General features: G+C 31.3%; 10 protein-coding genes and 1 non-coding gene across 11 annotated transcripts; 5 read left to right on the forward strand and 6 right to left on the reverse strand.

Moving 5' to 3' along the window:
- Positions 1–665: 665 nt before the first annotated feature.
- RKM3 (protein-lysine N-methyltransferase) lies at positions 666–2,333 on the forward strand (the record flags this gene model as incomplete). Its single annotated transcript, XM_046078180.1, has 1 exon — positions 666–2,333. One exon carries the CDS (start codon positions 666–668, stop codon positions 2,331–2,333), a length of 1,668 nt encoding a protein of 555 aa, XP_045934572.1.
- Positions 2,334–2,720: 387 nt separating this feature from the next.
- Positions 2,721–3,812, forward strand: SCDLUD_003635 (60S ribosomal protein uL4; the record flags this gene model as incomplete). Its single annotated transcript, XM_046078181.1, has 1 exon — positions 2,721–3,812. One exon carries the CDS (start codon positions 2,721–2,723, stop codon positions 3,810–3,812), a length of 1,092 nt encoding a protein of 363 aa, XP_045934573.1.
- A 1,104-nt stretch (positions 3,813–4,916) lies between these two features.
- SCDLUD_003636 lies at positions 4,917–5,015 on the forward strand. The gene is made up of 2 exons: positions 4,917–4,956; positions 4,979–5,015. It is a non-coding gene; the product is annotated as a tRNA-Tyr (tRNA).
- Positions 5,016–6,615: 1,600 nt separating this feature from the next.
- On the forward strand, positions 6,616–8,418 carry GAP1 (amino acid permease GAP1; the record flags this gene model as incomplete). Its single annotated transcript, XM_046078182.1, has 1 exon — positions 6,616–8,418. One exon carries the CDS (start codon positions 6,616–6,618, stop codon positions 8,416–8,418), a length of 1,803 nt encoding a protein of 600 aa, XP_045934574.1.
- Positions 8,419–9,401: 983 nt separating this feature from the next.
- HMT1 (protein-arginine omega-N methyltransferase HMT1) lies at positions 9,402–10,454 on the reverse strand (the record flags this gene model as incomplete). Its single annotated transcript, XM_046078183.1, has 1 exon — positions 9,402–10,454. One exon carries the CDS (start codon positions 10,452–10,454, stop codon positions 9,402–9,404), a length of 1,053 nt encoding a protein of 350 aa, XP_045934575.1.
- Positions 10,455–10,989: 535 nt separating this feature from the next.
- Positions 10,990–11,622, forward strand: DID2 (Did2p; the record flags this gene model as incomplete). The annotated part of the gene is made up of 1 exon (XM_046078184.1): positions 10,990–11,622. The coding sequence occupies one exon, from the start codon at positions 10,990–10,992 to the stop codon at positions 11,620–11,622; it is 633 nt and encodes a 210-aa protein (XP_045934576.1).
- A 240-nt stretch (positions 11,623–11,862) lies between these two features.
- On the reverse strand, positions 11,863–13,524 carry CCT7 (chaperonin-containing T-complex subunit CCT7; the record flags this gene model as incomplete). Its single annotated transcript, XM_046078185.1, has 1 exon — positions 11,863–13,524. One exon carries the CDS (start codon positions 13,522–13,524, stop codon positions 11,863–11,865), a length of 1,662 nt encoding a protein of 553 aa, XP_045934577.1.
- A 633-nt stretch (positions 13,525–14,157) lies between these two features.
- On the reverse strand, positions 14,158–16,389 carry SCDLUD_003641 (WD repeat MDV1/CAF4 family protein; the record flags this gene model as incomplete). The annotated part of the gene is made up of 1 exon (XM_046078186.1): positions 14,158–16,389. The coding sequence occupies one exon, from the start codon at positions 16,387–16,389 to the stop codon at positions 14,158–14,160; it is 2,232 nt and encodes a 743-aa protein (XP_045934578.1).
- A 1,118-nt stretch (positions 16,390–17,507) lies between these two features.
- Positions 17,508–18,506, reverse strand: SPC34 (Spc34p; the record flags this gene model as incomplete). The annotated part of the gene is made up of 1 exon (XM_046078187.1): positions 17,508–18,506. The coding sequence occupies one exon, from the start codon at positions 18,504–18,506 to the stop codon at positions 17,508–17,510; it is 999 nt and encodes a 332-aa protein (XP_045934579.1).
- A 308-nt stretch (positions 18,507–18,814) lies between these two features.
- Positions 18,815–19,978, reverse strand: KAE1 (tRNA N6-adenosine threonylcarbamoyltransferase; the record flags this gene model as incomplete). Its single annotated transcript, XM_046078188.1, has 1 exon — positions 18,815–19,978. The coding sequence occupies one exon, from the start codon at positions 19,976–19,978 to the stop codon at positions 18,815–18,817; it is 1,164 nt and encodes a 387-aa protein (XP_045934580.1).
- A 472-nt stretch (positions 19,979–20,450) lies between these two features.
- SCDLUD_003644 (uncharacterized protein) lies at positions 20,451–22,562 on the reverse strand (the record flags this gene model as incomplete). Its single annotated transcript, XM_046078189.1, has 1 exon — positions 20,451–22,562. The coding sequence occupies one exon, from the start codon at positions 22,560–22,562 to the stop codon at positions 20,451–20,453; it is 2,112 nt and encodes a 703-aa protein (XP_045934581.1).
- Between the last annotated feature and the right edge of the window lie 674 nt (positions 22,563–23,236).

A 23,236-nucleotide genomic window follows, 5' to 3' on the forward strand; every position in this document is an offset into this window, starting at 1 on the left:
TGTCACGTTTTATACGAGATGCAAGTACTTCCGAGAATACGGAGAAGACCGAACATACGGAGATCGCCGCAAGAAGGAAAATATGCCCAGCGGACAACGAAGAAACATTAGAAAAAGTTAATACAAACATAAGGAAAAAGGTGAAAATAAATCATATATAAAGAGATGATTTATTTAGAAAGTTGATTATGAAATAGATGAGTTATATAGTTTTATTAGTTAAAAATATATAAAAGATCAAGCAACAAACTATTACATCTGCCTTGATATAAATAGTAAAGTATCAAATCTGTTTACTAACCCTGTCCCTCTCAGTATATCCTCTCTGCGACATAACACATGGTCCTTGTAAAGTTATAAGCTAAAAACAATATTTTTTATTAAGCTTGTTTTTAAATTAATTTTTTTTCTTTTTTTCTTTTTTTTTAAGTGTTTGTCCTATAACGCATCCAGCGTTGTTGATTGTTTTTACTCATTATTTTTCCATTGCTCATTGATAATTTGATTGAAAAAAAATATATAGATGGTATATATGTCTATACTGTGCGCCAATTTTTTTAGTGTTAGTAGTAGAAATATTACTTGTTTGTTAACGAAAAAACTTGGTAAATATATATATCCATACGCATAAACAAAATTAACTAAAAAAAAATATATTTGTGACAATGTCTAATACTTCAGAATCAGATGTCAAACACATATTGAATTTTGTGGAAAACAACGATGTCCAATTTTTATCTAGTCATTTGGAATTAAAAAAATCTGCACTAGGAGGAATTGGTGTTTTCGCTACACAGGACATAGAAGCAGAACATATCTTATTAAGAGTACCTAAATCTAGCATATTTACAGCAGAAAATAGCACTATTGCTAATGCATTAGTAGATGCAGAAATTGATGGCATGTTGGCTTTGAATATTGCGTTTATATACGAAGTTTCTGTTTTTAAGGAAAAGTCACACTGGTTTGAATATTTGCGCACCATTAAATGGGTTGATAATGAAGGCCAATTGTATTTACCACCGAGCTATTACGAAGATGCAAAAAGAAAACAATATCTACGTGGTACCACATTGGACACTATGTATAATGGATTATCTCCACAGAGTGAAGTAGAAAATGGGTTTTCCATAGCGTGTGATTTGGCTGTTAAAATTTCATCGGAGTATCATCTAGAAATACCGAAAATTTTTGCAACAGAAAACTTGGATGATAAACAAATATGGAGAAATCTGTTAGAGTTTGTTAGTGTAGGATATTCTATCTCTTCTCGTTGTTTTGAAATAGATCGGTACCACCAGTATGGCCTAGTAATTATTGCCGATTTATTTAACCATCATGTCACTTCACCAGATGTGCATTTTGAATCTGTGTTTGATGTTTGCGATAAATGTGGTGAGGTTGGCGAATGTGGGCATATAATAGCAGAAGAAAAATTAACTGCAATTGAAGAATTACAAAAAAAGCCAGAAAAAATTGGCACTTTTGATCACAAGCAATTGGACAATTTTACAAGACAGCTTGAAAATAATCAAGAGCTCTCTGACGATGAATTACTTGAAAATCCAAACGAAACATTTATTGAGGATAGAGTTATTCAGGGGATAATTCCAGATGAATGCGTGGATATTAGGTTAGTGAATAATGTTAAGAAAGGAGAGGAAATTTTTAATTCATATGGAGAACTGTCCAATTCTCTTCTTTTGGCAAGATACGGGTTTGTTGTGGAGAATAATCCATGTGACGTGGTAAATATGGCTGATGCAGTGATTCAATATAGTAGGAAAGCATCGGCGGATCTTAAGGCACGTATTGATTGGTGGAAAGATATGGGGCATGAGTTTTATTTTGTTTGGTATGAAAGCAAAAGATCTGAAGAGGAGGAGGAAGATGAAGAGGAAGATGAAGAGGAACCGGAAAATGGCGACTCTCGCGATGGGAAAAATAGTCAAGATGCTCCTTACGATGGTGAAAACATACAGGATGATGGTCAAAAAGAAGATTTTGATAAACCCTCAAAATGGTTGGATGAAATGTTTATTGATAACCAAGGTAAATTAACGCCTTTGATGCTTGCTTTTGTCAAGCTACTAAGTTTTAATAAATTTGAATGGGAAAAGTTTTATACGGAGGATCCAAATGAATTATGGGATAGAGTGAAATGTTTGGAACTTAATTCCTCTGCCTTGTTAAGCAACAAAAAAACCAGAAAGATATTGGAAGATATCGTTGCATTCAAAGCTAAGTGGATCATTCCAAAAGATGCAGATTCTAATATAAAGATTCTTTTGTCCAGTGAAAATTTTATTTTGGACCAAGTTCGTTCCAAGTGATATTTAATATATATATGTATGTATATATATGCATATTCATCCGTACCTTTTATTTGTTTAATATAAAAATTTTTTTATTCAAACATTTCTTTTTTTTTTTTTTTTTTTTTTATTATTTTTTTTTTTAAAAAATTTTTTTCATTGAGAATGATTTTTTTCAAACGTTATAAATAAATAATTATACATATATAAAGGAATGAAAATGAAGAAAAGAAAAAAAAAAAATTTTTCATTTTCATTACTTCATTTTCCTCTATTATTCTTTTTTGCTGAAGATGAATATATTATGTATTGATTACTCCTTTTCTTCTTAAAAAAAAACTTATATTATTAATATAAAAAAAAAAAAAGAAAAACCCTCCCCCAAGGATAATAATTATAATAGAAATGTCTCGTCCACAAGTTACTGTTCAATCATTGACTGGTGAAGCCACCTCCAGTGCTTTGCCATTACCAGCTGTTTTTTCTGCTCCAATTCGTGCTGATATTGTTCGCACTGTTTTCACTTCTGTTAACAAGAACAAGAGACAAGCTTACGCTGTTGCTTCCAACGCTGGTGAACAAACATCTGCTGAGTCCTGGGGTACTGGTCGTGCTGTTGCCCGTATTCCACGTGTTGGTGGTGGTGGTACCCACAGATCCGGTCAAGCTGCATTTGGTAACATGTGTCGTGGTGGTCGTATGTTTGCTCCAACCAAGACCTGGAGAAAATGGAATGTCAAAGTTAACCACAACGAAAAGAGATATGCTACTGCCTCTGCTATTGCTGCCTCTGCCGTTTCCTCTTTAGTTTTGGCTAGAGGTCACAGAGTCGAAAAGGTTCAAGAAATTCCATTAGTTGTTTCCTCCGACTTGGAATCTGTCACCAAGACCAAGGAAGCCGTTGCTGCTTTGAAGGCTGTTGGTGCTCATGCTGATGTCGTCAAGGTTATCAAGTCCAAGAAATTGAGAGCTGGTAAAGGTAAGTACAGAAACAGAAGATTTACTCAAAGAAAAGGTCCATTAGTTGTTTACGCTGAAGACAAAGGTTTGGTCAAGGCTTTTAGAAACATTCCAGGTGTTGAAACTGCTAATGTTGCTTCTTTGGGCTTATTGCAATTGGCCCCAGGTGCCCATTTGGGTAGATTTGTTATCTGGACTGAAACTGCTTTTGCTAAGTTGGATCAAGTTTGGGGTTCTGAAACTGTTGCTTCTGCTAAATCTGGTTACTCCTTGCCATCCAACGTTGTTTCTTCCACTGATATCACTAGAATTATCAACTCTTCTGAAATTCAAACTGTTGTCAGACCAGCTGGTCAATCAACTCAAAAACGTTCTCATGTCTTGAAGAAGAACCCATTGAAGAACAAACAAGTTTTGTTGAGATTGAACCCATACGCCAAAGTTTTTGCTGCTGAAAAGTTAGGTTCCAAAAAGATTGAACAAGCCAAAGCTAAAGCTGCCGGTGCTGAATTCAGTTCTACTTTGAAGCACGATTAGGTTAATTTATGTACTTTTGTATAAATTTAATAGAATTGTATTTCAATTTTTTTTTTTAATTGAATAATGGCTATCATTTATGAAGAGATTCTTCACAAAAGACATTTTTTTTGGCTTTCAATAATGTTCTAAAAATTTTTTTTCTTATTATTAGCTTATTTGCTATCAATGCGATTTTCATTTAACAGCAGATTCTGATAAGATGATAAGATATTGCGCAGAAAATTAGTTCTATGCTAATCCTTATCTTTTCTTTTTTACAAATGTTATTTGTATGAGCAAATAGCATTGGTCTGAGACAATCGACAAAAAAAAATGACTATAGGTTCTTTATCAAAATAGTTTCCAATTTTTTTTATGCGTATCAATCTAAACACACATATGATTTTTGAGCCAAATATTCTTATATTAGCAATCATGATACCCGACATTATAATTGAAAATGATCTGTAAATGTTATAAATGTACATCTTTATAGACTTTATACAGTTTCTAAATTAACCTTTTTTATATGACGTGGGGAATTATAATATTAGAGGGCTAATCCAATTTTATTATTGTATGGCATTTTTAAATCAGCAATTTATTCTGTATTATAGATACCTATTTACCCGCTTATAATAAAAATACTGATAGTAACCATTTTTGAAAAGAACTACCGCAATTATACATCAAGGAACAAAAAAATTTTGAATTTTCATTTCTCTTTTATACCTGTTTACATCTTGCTTTAGGTTATTTTAGTTGTAAGTTTTTACGATTGACTAATATACGTTGTTACTAAATATTGCATTGTTTTCAACTTGACGTGTTATGTTGAGAGGGGTATATGTGGTAAAGCAGGGTCAGTAAACTGATTTAATACCGTATTACTTATGTCAGGACAGATGCAATGGTTTGTTGCTTGATCTTTTGCTATATTTTTAATTAATAAGCTATAACTTATATATTCCCGATTAACTTCATAATCACTTTTTATTTAGGACATAGCAATTTGAAATATTCTTCAACCTCAAAGGGCAGTTTCCTAGCTTGTTATTATTTCTGCAGTGAGTATTTGTTGTGATAAAATAGCACTCTATTTTAAGGCACAATGTAGATTCACTCTCGGTAGCCAAGTTGGTTTAAGGCGCAAGACTGTAATTAGATGATCAATTTCGATTAGTAATCTTGAGATCGGGTGTTCGACTCACCCCCGGGAGAAGAATTTTAGTAATTTATTTTTTTAAGCGGAGGTGTATTTCCTTCGAATTTTTTTTTTTTTTTTTTTGTGGGAGACTAATCTATAAATTATCCATGTTCACTAGAGCTTATGGACAACAATGGTATTACGTAGTATGAGATACATGCATGTGCGGTCCGCCTAACGCTAATGAAAAAAAAAAAAAATTTTTTTTAAGCTGTTGCAAGCAACTGACATAACAATAATAAAATAATGTAAGATTATATTGTAGAAGATTTTGAGTAATCAAAGAACGATTGGGATGTTTATTGAATCTCCGTATCAATCTTTTAAATGTCACGGCATCAGAATAATTTCCCCAATTTTTTTTTGTTTCTGCTATATAAAGTAGAATTAAACGGTGTACGATTATATCTATTTAGCTGCGTATGTTTCTGAGATATTTCATACGGCATCAGTAAAAAAAATTGTAATCTTAAAGGTAGTGGTAGATAAAGATGAGCATATATAATTATATATCCTAAAAGAAAGAGAGAGAGAAAAAAGAATACTTTCTACGGCACCAAGAAAAAAAAAGAGAATTAAAGGCATCACTTATTTTTATCTTAATGCCTTTTACACGTGAATGTGAAAGTACGGCAGCAGTTTATTTTTTATTTATTTGTTAATAAAATATTCTATCTAATCAAAACAAAACAAAAAGGTTTATTTTATATACACATTACTTCTTGCCCCTTTATTGTTTTGTTAGATATTTTCCATAATATTAATAATTATGTTCTCCGTCAATTCCTTAGGAACAAACTGTGATGAAACAAAAAAATTAATCAAATCAAAAAATGACGACAATGAGAATAATAAAAGTAATAATTGTGTATTTAAAATAAAGAATAAAAAATTTATTTTTACTTTGCTGCCTCTCCCCAATTGACGAAATTCGGTCAGTAAATTAAAACTGACTTGCTTAAAAATGATAAGATACAATTGCTACCGCCATTTTCTTGGAGAGATAACAGGAATATTATTCAGTGTTTGGTTGGTCGCTTGGTCTCTATACTTTAATTTTATTTTTTTATTTTTTTATTTTTTTATTTTTTTATTTTTTTTTTTTTTTTTTTTAGTTTAATAAAAAATAAAATTAAAGTGTTATATCTTCGATAGATAAGCTCCATTATCATTACCATCTACTTCCTCCATAGTCTTGTAAGTTAGGTTGTCTCATTTTAACTTTGATTAATTGATATTTTTCTATTGTCATTTGGAAAGAAATAATAATAATAATAATGATAATAATGATAATATGAAAAAAAAAAAAAAAAATTAAAATAAAATAAAATAAAATAAAAAATAAAGCATCAAACTTGAACTGAATCACAACCACCTGCTCTGTATATAAACAGGCTTGTTTTATTTTAATTTTCATACATGTTTTATATATCAATTTTTTTATCACATTTTCTTGTATATTTATTTCCCTAAATCATCCTACATAAAACAAAAACACCATCCCACTTACGAGTGTATTCTTCTCTACCCTCCTCCTAATAGAAACATCACATTTATATTCAAACATACACACAAATATACACATAATAAGCGTGTTCATTAAAATTAAAAACAATGTCTGAGTCATCAAGCACCGAAAAAAAAAATGCCTACGTCGTGCAGGATCTCGAAAAAGAAAACCTAGACACAGGTTACTCCATCGACAATGTCTCTAGAGTCGAGACTGCTGCTCCCGATTCTCAATCTGATACACATAAGAGCCGTTGGCAAAACTTTAAGGATTCTTTTAAACCCGTCGAATTGGAAGAATTGGATCCTAACTTAACTGAAGCCGAAAAGATAGCTGTTGCCACTGCTAGATCCCCATTACAAAGAGATTTAACCCCCTTCGCCATTCAGATGATTTCCCTAGGTGGTGCCATTGGTACGGGTTTGTTTGTTGGTTCCGGTAACTCTTTGAGAACTGGTGGTCCAGCCGGTATTTTGATTGGTTATGGTATTTCAGGTACATTTATTTACACTATGATTGTCGCTGCTGGTGAATTGGCTGTCACATTCCCTATTTCCGGGGGTATCGTTACTTACCCAACCAGAATGGTTGAGGAATCCTTTGGTTTTGCTCTTGCTTTCAATTATATGTTTCAATGGTTAGTCGTTCTTCCATTAGAATTAGTCGCTGCATCTATTACTGTCAATTATTGGGGAACACCGGATCGTTACAGAGATGGGTTTGTCGCTTTGTTCTATTTAGTTGTTGTCTGTATCAATTTGTTTGGTGTCAAAGGTTACGGTATGGCTGAATGTGTTTTCAGTATGATCAAGGTCACTACCGTTGTTGGTTTCATTATTTTAGGTATTATCTTAACCTGTGGTGGTGGTCCAGTAAAGGGTTATATCGGTGGTAAATACTTTCACGCTTTGCCTCTAGTTGGTGACACAGAAGGTGAAAGATTCAAGGGTGTTATGAGTGTCTTTGTCAGTGCCGCCTTTGCCTTTGCAGGTTCGGAATTAGTTGGTCTAGCTGCTGCAGAAACTAAAGACCCTCGTAGAGCTTTGCCAAAGGCCGCAAAACAAACCTTTTGGCGTATTACTCTTTTTTACATGTTATCCTTGTTAATGGTTGGTTTATTAGTTCCATACACTAATCCAAGATTGATTGGTTCATCCTCCGCCGATGCTACAGCCTCTCCATTTGTTTTAGCCATTGAGACCCACGGTATTAAGGGTTTGCCTTCTTTGATTAACGTTGTCATTTTAATATCTGTTCTTTCTGTTGGTAACTCTGCCGTCTTTGGTTGTTCTAGAAGTTTGTGTGCTATGGCTGAACAAGGTTTCATTCCTCACTGGTTCCGTTATATCGACAGAAGTGGTAGACCATTGGTTGGTATTATTACTACCTGTACCTTTGGTTTATTGTGTTTCTTAGCTGCCTCTCCTAAGGAAGGTTTAGTCTTTGACTGGTTATATGCTATTGCTGGGCTTTCGAGTTTGTTTACCTGGTTTTCTATTATGTTATGTCACATTAGATTCAGAAGAGCTTTGAGTGCACAAAACAGATCTACAGATGAATTATCTTATTTGGCCCCAACAGGCGTATGGGGTTCCTATTATGGGTGTTTTATCATCTTTTTGGTTTTGGTTGCCCAATTCTGGATTGCTGTTTGGCCTACAGGTACTAAGCCAAATGCTAATGATTTCTTCCAACAATATTTATCTTTACCAGTTGTATTATTCATGTATATCGTGCACAAGCTTTGGAGAAGAGACTGGACAATATTCATTAGAGCTAAGGATATCGATATTGACACTGGTAGAAGAGAAACGGACTTGGAGGCTTTGAAAGCTGAACTTGCCGAAGAAAGAGCTATTTTGGCAGCTAAACCAATTTGGTATAGAGTGTATAAGTTCTGGTGTTGAACATTTTTTCTATTTATTTATGTTTATATATATATATATATTTTTGTAATTTAATACACTTTTAATAATTTATACCCAACTGTTTTGGCGTATCTTCTTTTGAAGGAGTTGATGTCAAATATTTTTTTTTTTTTTTTGGCAGGGTTTCGTGGTACGGACTTGGAATGCTGAGATTGGCATGATTGCGCCGCGTATTCATATCTTTTTTTAAAAAAAAAGAAAAAAAATATAATATTGGAAAGGCGCTTGTATAAATTAGCCGTTTCACCGGAAAATGAGGGTTTTTTTTTTTTTTTTTTTTTATGAATATTCCCAAAGTATCCGAAAAGTCCATAGTCACAATTAAGGATCTTAAAATTAGCCAATGTTTAAAGCTTATGGTACATTATCAACGATGCAACCCAAATTATTACAACACTACGCCTTGTATAATATTTTGCAATAGAATTATTAGCTTTCTTGGAAAGTGCCCAAGGAAGAATGGAGAGAAAAAAAAAAAACAGGTATAATAATTTTTTCTTTTTGTTTATTTCCAGTTTTTATTAATTAAATAATATTGTATCTTTTTTTATATTTCAATATGTATTGTTATATATTAAAAAATAAATATATATATACATATATGTTTTAGAATACTATAACAGTGTTTTAATTGGACTAAAAAGGTGCTACCCATAATTAAAAACATAATCGCAACCACTTTCAACTAAAAGCTCTTGTTGCAATAAATTTTATAAAACTTATCTTGATTTTGCATTTATTTATACAATTACATGAAATAATTTGAACCAATAAAAAAAAGTGCATACGAAAAAAAAAAAAAAAAAAAAAAAACAAAAGATTTTCTATTACATAAAATAAAGTACCAATAATAAATTCTAATATACACAAGATGCCGGTATTACCCAGCCCACGAAATACATATACATGCACAAATAAACGCACACACACACACACACACACACTCATATATATATATGTTATTATTGCATAATATACTCATTTTGTCCAATTACTCTCCTTTGTCTAGACCCAGGTCCCTTTGGCATAAACTCATAATCAATTACAATGTCCAAATCTCTGTTGTTTCTGTTGTTTGGAGAACATTTCAATTTACCCTTTAAAATATCGCCAATTTCACATTCCAAATCATCTGCAAAATAAAAAACAGTTTGTTTCCAATGCGTATAAGATGCATGAGCACCAGTGCTAAAGTAAACAGGCGTATTCCCCTTGCGCTTTTCATATGGAAATTCAATATCAAACCAAGCAATAAGCCCATTTATGAAATCTTGTCTTTTAGCTTCCAATTTAAACTCGGATTCAAAAGCCAAATCCTCAATTTTGACTGTATTTAAGTCGAACTCAATTAGTTTACATCTCGTGGTGTTTACTGCGGAGTTTTGTACAGTATCAACCAAAGGCTCCTTTTTAACAAGTGGGATAAATGGAGAATAATCAAAACCATAAACATTTTCCCAGTAGCCTAATTTTTGTTCTTTGTACTGACTGTCTTCCAAACCTGCAACATGAATAGAACACTTATCTGGGAAGATAAGGCCACCTTCAACCAAGTACTTGTCCCTAGCATATAAAACAGTATCCATCATGCTTTCATACAAAAGGAAATAACCCATCCACTCAGAAACAATTATATCAACCTTTTTGTAAGGCAAAGTAATATCTTCTAATTTGCCACGTATTAAAGTAATCTTATTGGCAAACCCATTTTTTTCAACTATTACCTTGGCCATCTCGATGATATTACTCATATCAACACCGATAACATGTTTGGCACCAGCTTGAGCGGCAAACATGGACAAAATACCTGTACCACAACCAACATCTAAAACAATTTTATCTTTAAATAAACTTTTATTGCGCATTATAGCATTCTTATAGGACATTGTACGAACTGTATCTTGTAACATTTCTTCATGAATACCATAATGGTCATAGGAAGTGAAATAATGCTGTTCTGTTTGTGATAATTTCGATTTGTCAGTGGCTGACTCGGTAGCAGTTGTCTTGGACATAGTGATAATATTAGAGTAGACTTTTGTTTATACTGTTTTTTTTCTTTTATTTCTTTTATATATATATATTTATAAGAAATCAGGTGTTATATTATTCTAACTTTTCAGCCATGTTGGAAAAAAAATAATAGCGCTATAAAAGAAAAACAAAGAAAAAAATTTTTTAGGAAAAAATGCAAAAATGAAAAAATGAAAAATTCAAAAAAAAAAAATAAAAAAAAAAAAAAAGAAAAGATGAATAATAACCTGCAACAACGTTAATATCCGAGCATATGTGAAAGTCCGAAACATAAATGGAATTCGTAACTATTTCTCTATTTTATCATTTTATACAACAAGTCTTTTTTTCTTTTTTTTAGAATTTCCTTCTAACGCCAACATTGCCCCCCCCCTCCTTCCACCCTTCAATTTTTGGAAACGAGATTTGTGTTAAAATATTTCGGTTTGTAAAATATCTTGATAGAGGTGTGCTTTCTAATGAAACAAATATAACAAAGCTAAAAAAGTAAAACATTTGTCTTTTCTATCTAAAGTCATGTCTAATTCACTAGAGAATACACTATTTCAACTAAAATTCACATCTAAGCAATTGCAGAAACAAGCAAATAAAACATTAAAGGAATCTAACGTACAGAAGAAAAAATTAACCAAAATCTTATCATCCTCCGATGGAGTAGATAATGAAGTAGCCAAGGTTTATGCCAGTAATGTCATCAGAAAAAAAAATGAACATTTACAGTTATTAAAACTTTCAAGCAGAATTGATGCGGTAGCTAGTAGAATTTCTACAGCCATAACGATGAATAATGTTTCAAAAAATATGTTTGGTGTTGTTAAAGGTATGGATAGGGCTTTAATGAGTATGAATCTAGAACAGATAACTATGATCATGGATAAATTTGAAAAACAATTTGAAGATATGGATGCAAGCGTGGAGGCTTATCAAAGTATCAATGAAAACAATAATCCAAGCTCTCTGGTTGATCAAGATGAGGTTGATAATTTAATTAATATGATTCATGATGAAACTGGTTTAACATCTAAAATGGACAGTCTACCCTCTATGGCTAATAAAAAAGTTGGAAAAGTAGCTGAAGAAGCCGAGGAAACAGAAAATACTGAAAAAGAGGATTTATTGGCAAAAAGATTAAAAGCTTTAAGAGGATAATTAGAAGAGAAAGATAAATTAATTAAATAAATAAATAAAGACATCCATACACAAGAACCAGAGTTTTTATATATATTAGTGTTTAATTTTTAACCCCACTTCCCTTTCCTCTTTATATACTATTATACACAATATTATGAATTTATTTATCTTTTTTTTTTTCTGTAAAAAAAAAAAAAAAAAAAAAAAAAAAAAGGAAAAAAAAAAAAAAAAAAGTTTTAAGGTAATAAACGTTACTAATCATTGCATGGGAACACCTCTGCCTCTACCTGGTGGCATCATACCAGTGATTTGGCCACTGTCATTTTGCTTATTTGTAATGGTCTCGTCAACAGAAAAGATCAAGTTAGCTGCTTCAGTGGCACTTGATAAGGCATTTATTTTAACCAAAGCTGGCTCCCAAACAAACGTATTGAAATTGTCGCCAACACTTTCGCTGGAAAAATCAACACCATACCATTTTTCACCCTTACTATGTGCCATTCTTAATCTATTTAAAATATCAGTAGCATCAAAACCAGCATTTTCTGAAAGCTGTCTTGGAATAATTTCTAAAGCCTTGGCGTATCCATTAATTATCAATTGTTGTTTACCTGCAATAGTTTTGGAATAATCACGCAAATATTTAGACAATTCCATTTCAATGGCACCACCACCCGCGACAATTAATTTATTTTGAACTGCCCTTTTAACAATCATAATTGCGTCATGCAAGGACCTCTCTACCTCGGCAATAACCTGCTCAGCGCCTCCTCTTAGCAACAAAGTACAAGTCTTTGCGTTTGGACAACCTTTAAACAAATTATAACGCTCTGAACCAATTTGAACCTCTTCGAAAGTAGAACAAGTACCTAAATGTGTTTGTGGGTCTATATCAGTGGTGGTTGATTGAATGCTTCCACCAACAGCTTTAATTACCCTTTGCATATCATCATCCGATACACGACCAGCACAGAATATATTTCTGTCGGCAAAAAATTGTGTGGCCAAATCACCGATGGGAAGTTTTGACAAAACAATGTTAGCACCAGTGGCTTCAATTTGTTTTAACTTGTTTAAAATAATTTGCCATTCAGCATCAACAATAGCCTGGTATTCTTCGACATTTTCTACTCTGACCTCAGCGTTGTCCTTTTCAGCCTTCAATTCTAACTCAATGTTTAAACTCAATATTTTTGGGGCTTTAAATTTTTTAGGTTGTTGTTCAAACCCAGCATAAGAAAAAGTCTTTGGGAAAGCAACACCATCAACAAACAGGGAATCCTCCATAGACCCTCCGGGTATTTTCTTGATACCAATCATTTTCTCATCCATGTCATTCGGATCCAAAGACAGAACGGCATCAACAACCATCTTGATAAAAAAGTCTGCATTGTTAGCGATTAACTTAGAACTCATTGCAGTACGAGCACAATTTTCTAGTGATTGTCTATTTCTTTTATTCTCAGTGCCAGAAGCTGTGATATCTACGGCTAATTCATTGATTTTCTTGATGCACAAATTCAATGCGTTTCTATAGGCTTTCGTAATAATGTGGGAAGAAATGCCCTCCTCTAAAAATGGCTTTGCTTCTTTCATTAACTCACTGGCTAATATAGTGACCGAGGTGGTACCATCGCCAACTTCAGAATCTTGTGCTCTTGAAATATCTACCAAAGTTTTGGCAGCTGGGTGAACAACATCCAATAATTTTAAGATAGTGGCACCGTCGTTAGAAATGGTAGTCTTACCTTGAGAGTTTACAATCAAAATATCTGACCCTAAAGGACCCAACGTTGGTTTTAAGGTTTCTTGGATTGCCAAACATGCATTAATATTTGAAATAATTTGACCACGACCTTGTGATTGATCGGTGCCCTCTTTTAGAACAACAATTGTGGGGGTTTGGTTACCAAAACTCATTTTAGTAATATTTTTCTTACCTTTTTATTGTTGCCTTCTTTTTCTATGATTTCTTAACCGGTAATTTTGAAAGATGAGAAAAGAAAAGAAAAGAAAAAAAAAAAAAGAAAAAAAAAGTTTTTCTTTCTCTCTGATATATTTGCCACATTTTTTTTTTTTCTTTTAATTGGCACAAGAGGGTAAGCTATTACCATAGTGCAAATTTACAGGAAAAAAAGTTGAAATAATGCATTCTTTTATAAATTACCCGGAACATTAAATGGATATTAGTTGAGATGATCCCTTAGTGATACAATCTGAACTGAAAAATATAAATACATCAAAAATAATATAATATAAAATAAAATAAATAAATGAAAAATACTGCCTAGAGTCAAATATAACATTATATGTCACTTTTAATAGAAGGAAAATCTAATTTATAAAATATTTATACTTTATATGTTTATATGCAGGAATCTAACAAATTTATAGACGTTTATTTCACTATTTGTATTGAAATGATAATATTTTAATATTTCTGAATAGTATTATAACAGCAAAAAAAAAAAAAAAAAAAAAAAAAAAAGAAAAAAGAAAAAAGAAAAAAGAAAAAAAAAAAGAAAAAAAAAAAAGAAAAAAAAAAAGAAAAAATCATATGGCCCAAGCATTAACTGTGCCACTTGCATAACCCGATAATAAATAACCGTCTTTATAACTTATACAGCCAACATAGTCATTCCGCTCGAAAAGCTCATCTGAATTTTCATCATTAAATATATGCTCAATCTTGGATTTTGATTGTCTGTCATACACTGCTACTTGGGAACAAGATTCTAGATTAACAATAATCTTATTCATATCAATCTGTAATCCGGTTACTGACGATTCGTACGCAAAATAATCATACAAATTACCCATCCTTAAATCCCAAACGCGAACAGTACGATCCATAGACCCAGTAATTAATTGAGCTGAATCAAACTTCAATGCAGTAATGGCGTTGGTATGACCTTCCAACATACGAACAACGGAACCAGAACGCAAGTCCCATAATCGCACGATCCCATCTTTTGTGCCTGTAGCTAAAGCAGCATCAAATACTTGCAATCCACCAACAGCAGGTATATCCTTGGTCAATAACATAGAAGCTGTCATGGAATTAGCATTGCTTCTGTATTTCTCCCTTCTAATAAAATTTAAATCCAACGTTTGAATGCACTTCCCTGTAACCAAATCCCATTGACGTATAGTTCTATCTTGAGAGCCAGACAACAAACTCTCGCCATCCGAACTTAATGCAGTAATTTCATCTATATGGGAATCAAACGTGTGCAAACAACATTCATCAGGCTCATAGCTGCCACCATCCAAAGCACGCTTAATGTTCCACAGTTTCAATGTGGCATCTTTACTCCCAGTTATTAGTATATCCCTAGAATCCATTTGCATACAAGTGGTACTGGCTAGATGGCCCTTTAATTCTCCAATATATTTGTTTTTATTTAAATCCCATAACTTAATTTCAGGATTGGTCTCAGCTGCAATACACATTGTGCCAAATGGTACGTCAAAGTCGATTGCAGTGGTGGGTGTTTTGCACACTTTGTCGTACCTCTGAATCAATGAACCTTGACCGTAGTAGTTTTGTAGAGTCGGCAAAGTTTTTCTCTTGTCTCTTTTAAGATGGTGAGTCAATGATTGCTCATCCAATAACCCTGTTGTTGTAATGTTTTTTTTTTGCTGGTTTTTAACTTCATTGGCCAACTTTTCATGAGCCATGCTATTTGACACGTCTCCTTCTTTTCTTTCACTTTCTGTTGACAAGCCATTCAATTGGCTCTCCATTTCATCTTCGTTTAAATTATACTCCTCAATCATATCTATCCTATCCTCTATACCAGATAAATGCTTTTCCAAAAAAACTTCATATTGTTCAATTTTGGCCACTCTTTGAAAAACTAAATTTCTCATTGAATTTAACTGCTTTATCTTTAAATCTAATTCATTTATTTCACTCGCAGCTATTTTTTTTTGGATTTCCAATAGGTCTAAATTAGTATATATACTAGCTTCGCCATCTTTCAAAAGTTTCAATGAATAAGTTTTCTTTAAAACATCAATATTTACTCCTTCAGGTAGAATAAATTCACCATCATCATCATCATCATTATGGCTATCCTCTTTAGCACTTCCCTCTTTTTGACCTTTATTTTTTAACAATTTTATATTATTATCTTGGATACTTTTCTTTATCAAAGGAATTGAAGCGTTGAATCCTTGAAATAAAGTGGGTCCATTTGTTTCTCCTAGCTTTGAGCTCCCTTGTTTATTATGTGGGACGACTTGATCGGATAATGCTTTGGCGCCAGCATGTTTTGTAACATCAGCGGTTACCTTATTTTGCAGTGATAATTTATTATTACCTTTACGGGGTTTCCTTTCAGACTCACTACCAGATGATGAATTAGATGGTAGATCTTCTAATAATTCATCACTAATATAACTCAAAACTTTAAATGAAGATTTTACGTTACTTCCTTTAACTTTGAAATAATCTTTCCCATTTTTAGCCACATATAAATTTTGAAAGCTATTATTATTTTTGTTCTTTTTATGATTATTTTCATTATTGTTCAGCTGATTTTTCCTGTAATTGATTAATGCAGATTCAGCAGAAGTAGCGGTTGTGTCTGAAGTTAATGCTTCTTTTAAAATAGCTTGATATGGTGATTTATATGACAAAATTACACTTTCGGCAATTGAAGTCCCACCGTTATTATTGTTGTTATCCGAATTGGAGGCAGCCAATAGAACAGATGCAGTCGTTGATAAAGATTTTGCAAAATTATTAAAAGTTGTGGTAGACAAAGTGTCGTTAGACATATTTACTATCGTAGCTAACTGTAATTTTTTTTTTTTTTTTTTTTTTTTTTATATTTCGTGTGCGTATCTGAATATTATTGTTATTAATAGTGATAAATAATTTGGAATGTGGACAGGAGTATGGTACTGTCTATTGAACTAATATTAATTTATTTATTCCTTAATGTTTTGTTAATAAATATTCAGTATATGCATGCATAGATACCCATATATATATATATATATATATATGTATATAGATCTTTTTTACCTTTTTTTTTTTTTATTATTATTGTTATTATTATAATATTTTATGATACTATTAAGAAAAGAAAAGAAAAGAAAACAAAACAAAACAAAACAAAACAAAACAAACATAAATGTCAATAAATGAAAAAGATGAAAGAAAGTGGTAAAAAAAAAAAAAAAAATTGTAAAAAAAAAGACTAAAATTAACTTTATTTTTTCTCCCTTTTATAAATATATTTGCTAAGAATATAAATTATAGTTTTATTTAACTTTAGTTATTTTACCGGGTGGTTTACTTTTTGTTTTTTTTTTTATTTGGAAAGAAAAATAGAAAAAAAATTAAAAAAAAAATTAAAAAAAAAATTATACATTTTTTTTTTTATGAAAGAAATTTAGACACATTTGACATAAGTATTCTTCTAAGCTTTACTTTATTTAAATTGTTTATAGGTTTTAAATATTCATTTATATAAGTAAAATGATCAATTGAATGTTCTCTTTTTTAACCTCCTTAAAATCTTTCATATAAGAAATCAAAGTAAAAATCATTTTTATGATTGGATTTCCGTTATTCTTTTGCTAATTATTATGATTATTATTATTCTTAACGTATGGTTTGCCTTGAACCAATTAAAACCCACTTTGAGAATTAAACTAGCTTAACTTTAATATATCGCACATAATTCACGTGACTTACCCGTTCTGTTTATATCCGATTATTTATATCCGATTATTTGTCTGTCCTTTGTGAATTCGGTCAACTTGTCTATTTTCTCTTCTTTTCCTACAACTTTCACAACATAAAAATATAAGTTATTATCATACAATGCTAAAACAAAACCAAAAAAAAGATCACTATCTGTTTCGAGTAGGGCAACCCATTAACCTTTTCATTTTTTATCTGTACTTTTTATCTTCTTTCGCTGCTCAATTATCTTCTTCAATCTGTCAACTTCTCCTTGTTCTTTCGTAATTAAATCATTAATGTCATCATAATAACCTATCTTGTCTTCCTGTGTTTGTATTTCATCCTTTAATTCTATTACTTGCGTACTTAATTCTTGGAATTTATGGTACAAATCGTTGTATTTTACTGTATATTCATTAAGAGGCCATTGCATTATAATATCGTTAAATATTTGAAATATTAAATCGTTAGAAAAATCTTCCACAAATAATGTTTTTCTCCTTTTGCTACCAGCGTCTTCATTATCGCCGTAGTTTGTTATTACACTACCATCACGCAATGCATACAAGAGATCTTTAATTTCATTATTATCATTGTATTTTCTCAACAGTATATTAAAAACATTAGAATCAACACCCATGGTACTAGCACTATTATTATTATTATTATTATTATTGTTATTATTAAAGATATCATCTAAAGTTGATGTTCTTCTATTGCTATTCAATGTTGTTCTTCTTCGATCTAGTTTCCTACCATTGATATTATTATAATCTTCTTCTTGAGTGTTTTCCAATCTTTCGTCACTATTGTTACTTATTACATTTTGTTTTAAATAATAATCCTTGGGAACTTCAATAACGGGCGATTCATTTAATGGTCGTGTTCTACTTTTAGAATTTAAATAATCCGCAATACCGATTTTTGAACCATCTTTCCTGATGGGAAATTCATTATTTTTGCTATCATACAAAGATGCTTCTTCTTCTGGATCAGCATCTCTTATCAATTTTGTAATTTTATCGTTATTATTATCTGGGGTATTATCATCTTGATTGTTTAGTACTGCATTACTATATATACCTGGCGGCTTGAAATATAATGTTGAGATAGAATCACAATGATTTGATATCTTATTCAATATATTATCCAAATTCATTGCAGACGGATTATTAGGTATAACACTGTTATAACTATTCATGTTGATAAAGTCTTTCTAGATCTAGTTCTTTATACTATTTTTGTTCAATATAAAAACAGAAAAAAAACAAAAAACAAAAAACAAAAAAAAGAAGATACGCGACAAGTACTTTCATTGCAAGCAAAAATTGAACTCAAGAAATAATCAAAACCATCCCTTCTGTTCTCATATAAATAAACAAATAGCATGAATAACTATAAAATACATGTAATCACTCCAAGAGGGGGAAAAAAAAACTAATATATATATATACATATATATATATATATATAATATGATTTAATACAAACTGTATAAATCGCACCTTATTAATCTCTCCAGGATACATAAACTTCATCAGTTCTAAATTTTTGGGTAACAACCGTTTCAGCCAAGTCTTTAACTTTATCGCCCATTCTATATTGTAATAAACCAGCTTGCGCTATCATTACTCCATTATCTATACAAAATCTTTCATCAGTGGCATACACTTTACCACCTTTTCTGTCCTCACACATAGCTTGCATCATTTCTTGTAATCTAACGTTACAACCTACACCACCTACAATTAAAACCTGTGTTGAATTCACATGCGCCATTGCCCTTTCTGTAATTTCAACTAACATGGCAAAAAGATGTTCCTGTAAAGAATAGCACAAATCTTCTACAGTGATTTCTACCTCTGATTCTTTATTTGAATTTTTGTTATACAAGAGCTTATTAACCTTAATCTTGTTCCCTCTAAACAGGTCTTTAGCAATTTTGTCGATATACGCTAGGATACCACTCATAGATAAATCCATGCCCTTCACAGTATACGGCAATTCCACCAAATTTTTACCCTTTTTCGCCAACTGTTCAATATTATAACCCGGTGATGGATAATTGGAAATTTTTAAAGTTCTAGCAAATCTGTCTAAACAATTACCAATGGCAATATCCAAAGTTTCACCAAATATCCTGTATCTATTTTCTGAATATGCGATTACCTGTGTATTTCCGCCAGAAACATACAAAACTACCGGATTTTCAGCTTTAGTGATCTCCCTTCCCATTTCAATGTGCCCGACACAATGATTTACACCAACCAGCGGTATGCAATACATTAAACTTAATGTTCTAGCAGCTATAACCACAGAGTGCAAAGGCGCCCCCATGCCAGGACCCTTAGTAAAACAAATAATATCTATATCCTGAATAGAAATTTTAGATTCTTCAACTGCTCTTTTAATTAACCTAACAATCCAATTTCTATGATGTCTTGCTGTATCTCTGGGCAAAAAACCCTCACCTGGCGGCGTAATATATGTATCACGAACATTACTTAATATTTCTAATCCTGTACTGGTGCTACTGCTACTGCTGCTAGATGATATTAGTGGGTATTTGTGTTTAATTATACCAACACCTAGCTTGTTAGCTGATCCTTCTAAACCTAATGCCAAGTAATACTTTTTATTTTTTGGAGATATTTTATTCAAATTGACCACCATAATTTCCTTAGCTGCTTTTTAGCTGATTATTTTTGTATTTCTAAATATTTTTTTTTTTTTTTTTTTTCCAGTTCTTTATCTGATAAAACATTTTGAGCAAAGGGGAAGGATGGGGGGAAAAAAAAAATTTTTTTTTAATCTGCTTTGAATTAAGCTTTTAGTTATAAGAGCGAAAAAAAAAAAAAAAAAAAAAAAGAAAGAGATCTAGATGAAAAAAAAAAAAACTATCATGGCTGATTAACTTTTATTTATATCATCATCACTTATGATCTTGATTCAAATATATAATTACAGATAAAAATATAGTTTTTTGATGTACTTCTACTAATATATATAGATGGAATAATATCAGTAATACTACAACAAATCTAATTGTTTTTAATTCCTATTATAAAATAAAAATAAAAACTTGAATTAAAAATAATAAAAAAAAAAAATTTTTTTAACAATTCCGCTGCCCCATAAGATAAAACTATCTACTATTTAATTGGTGTTCTAACATTTTGCATTTGGAATCTAATTCAAAAATATGTCTTTTATATAAATCAGTAACTAACTCCAATTCATTAATCCTAGTTTTTAGCTTAATCATCTCTTCTTGCGTTTCCAATACGGAACACAAATCTGTTTGATTACTGTTATGACTATGGCTTGCGCCGTTACTAGCACCATTATTTGTAGCATATGCATGTATATTTGTGTTACCAGTAGAAAATCCTCCATTAAAAATTAAGGAAGAAGTATTTTTATTATTATTGATTATAGCATCAGCCGAATTAGTAGCAGATGCTATACCATCAGTAGGCGTAGCAGTGTAATGGTTCAGGCTATATGATTTACTCATGCCATTACCTATAGTACTAATATTTTTACTGCCCAAAATTTGATTTATGGAAGCCACATGATTACTATTATTTGTAATCCCATTAGAATGATGGTTACTATTGCCAATATCGGTACTTTTATTATCACCTTTATTACTAACAGATGACGGCTGCAAATCTTTGGGGAGAAGCTTAGGGGAGCCATTATTACGTAAAACAGAAGTGTTATTATGATTGGCGGTAGAAGAAACAGAAACATTATTCGTAATAGTGTCAGTAGAACTTCCCAAAATACTAGAGATATGTGGTAAAGAAGTATTGGATGAGTTACTCAAAGTTGGATGCAAAGCAATTCCTGTATTTTGAATGCTATTGGAATTATGATTTATAGGCGTATTATTTGTGCTGGTATTACCACTAGAAATAGTTCCGTTATTATTATTATTATTATTATTATTATTATTATTACTATTACTATTACTATTACTATTATTGTTATTGTTATTAGCAACAGCCTTTTTGGGCAATATGGACGGATAAGCGTGCTCGTTGTTGGCTATAGAATTTGAAACACTGGCTAATTTGTCCAAAGCACCATGCAACATAGAATTATGGAACGAAGGTTGTTGCTGTGGCTGGAATGTTTTTGGCACACCACCATTATTACTGTCTATTTTTGTGATTTTATTATTTTTTTTGGTAGGATTACTAGACGTACCGGGTTTACCGTTTGGAATAAAGGTTAAAATGTTTTGTTCAGAATGGTTGTTACCATCATTGTGTTGTACTTGTTCTTCATCAGTGGGATTAAAATGTTTGGCTGTCATTTTATTGTTGGATACATTACCTTCATCTTTAATTTTTCTCCTTTTAGAAATAGCATTTGTTGTCGTATGTGTAATTTCCGAATTATTTGACGAATTACTACTTGCTATACTACTAAGACTAGTATTGCTATCATTTCTTTTTCTTTTCTGCTCTTTGCTATCTACATTCAAACTATGTTTGGTGTCACTTTTATTGATAAGAGTATGACTCGCATTAATCTTATCTCTATTTAAGATGTTCACAGTCACACCTTTTGGTCTAACATCTTGAGAAATAACATTATTATTACTTGTTTTTGTAATATTACCATTATTATTACTACCGTGCGACTTTTCTTTATTGTAATTATTGTTATTGTTATTGTTATTGTTATTGTTATTGTTATTGTTATTGGTATTGTTATTGTTGCTATTATTGCTATTACTTTTTCTATTTCTAGATCTAATGACATCGGTTTTTAAACTAATAGGTCTAGGTCTTCCATGTAGTTTCAAAAACAAACCACAAGCATTACACAGAACTGCACCATTTTCATCCCTTCTCCATAAAGGTGTAGTTGATGTTCCACAATTCTTGCAAATAGGAGTATTAGTGTTATTTGTACTATTTAAAGTGCTAGCGCCATTATTGCTTGTAGATTTGTTATTATGTGTAACTTTTGATTTCTTTGAATTATTAAACCTATCTGTATTGATACTATCATTAGAATCGCTTTTTCGATTGTCCCTCATTATCGGTGAAGGCGCGGTTACCTTTATTTTATTTTCTTCGAGTTGACTATTTTCAGTGTTATTTACACCAGGTTTTAGCATTATATTTGGCTCTATTATAGAGGTGTTGCCTGTACTACTCGTGCTTCTGCTGCTGCTATTACTACTATTACTGTTGCTTGAAAAATTTGTCGTTTTAGAATATACAGATAATGCTGTCATACTTGAGTGGAACAATACAGAATTAGTATGAATATTATAAGGTGTTGGTAAACTGATACTTTTAATACTTAAATCCAGACCAGATAATTTGGATGAATTCGGTTGTTGTTTTCCTATAGCCAATTTTTATAATGTTTTATTTAATATACTGGAAATATTTCGAATTTTTAGGATATTATTACTGATATTATTGAACTGTGTCGTAACTAATTAAGTGCTCATATACAAAATATTAATGGAGCAAATGACTTTTTCCTTTTCGGTGGTATCTCTATTAAATAATTGGAACAAAGTTATGTGTTGAACTGTTTTGTTATTATCAATACCTTTTTTTTTTGGTTGCCCCCACTTTTTTTCTTCAACTCTTATCTTTTATAATTCAATATTATTTTGATATGAAACAATTTAATGGGTAATGCCTTTAATTAATAATAAAAAAGGTTTCTTTATCTTATCTTTTTCAATTATTTTTTTTTCTTTTCTTTTTTGATTTTTTTTTTTGTCCTTTTAGCCAATTTTTAAAAAATTTTTTCCCTCTGGGCGCGCTTTTTCTCCTTTCTTGTTGGATATTTTTTTTAGATTAAAAAGAGGAAAAATTATATATATATAACTTTTTTCTCTTATCTTATCTTGTTTTATTATGTATTTTGTAAACTCTTTTTTGGAAGTTGCTG

The sequence above is a fragment of the Saccharomycodes ludwigii genome, chromosome IV (genome assembly GCF_020623625.1).
Source record: "Saccharomycodes ludwigii strain NBRC 1722 chromosome IV, whole genome shotgun sequence".
NCBI lineage: Eukaryota > Fungi > Ascomycota > Saccharomycetes > Saccharomycodales > Saccharomycodaceae > Saccharomycodes > Saccharomycodes ludwigii.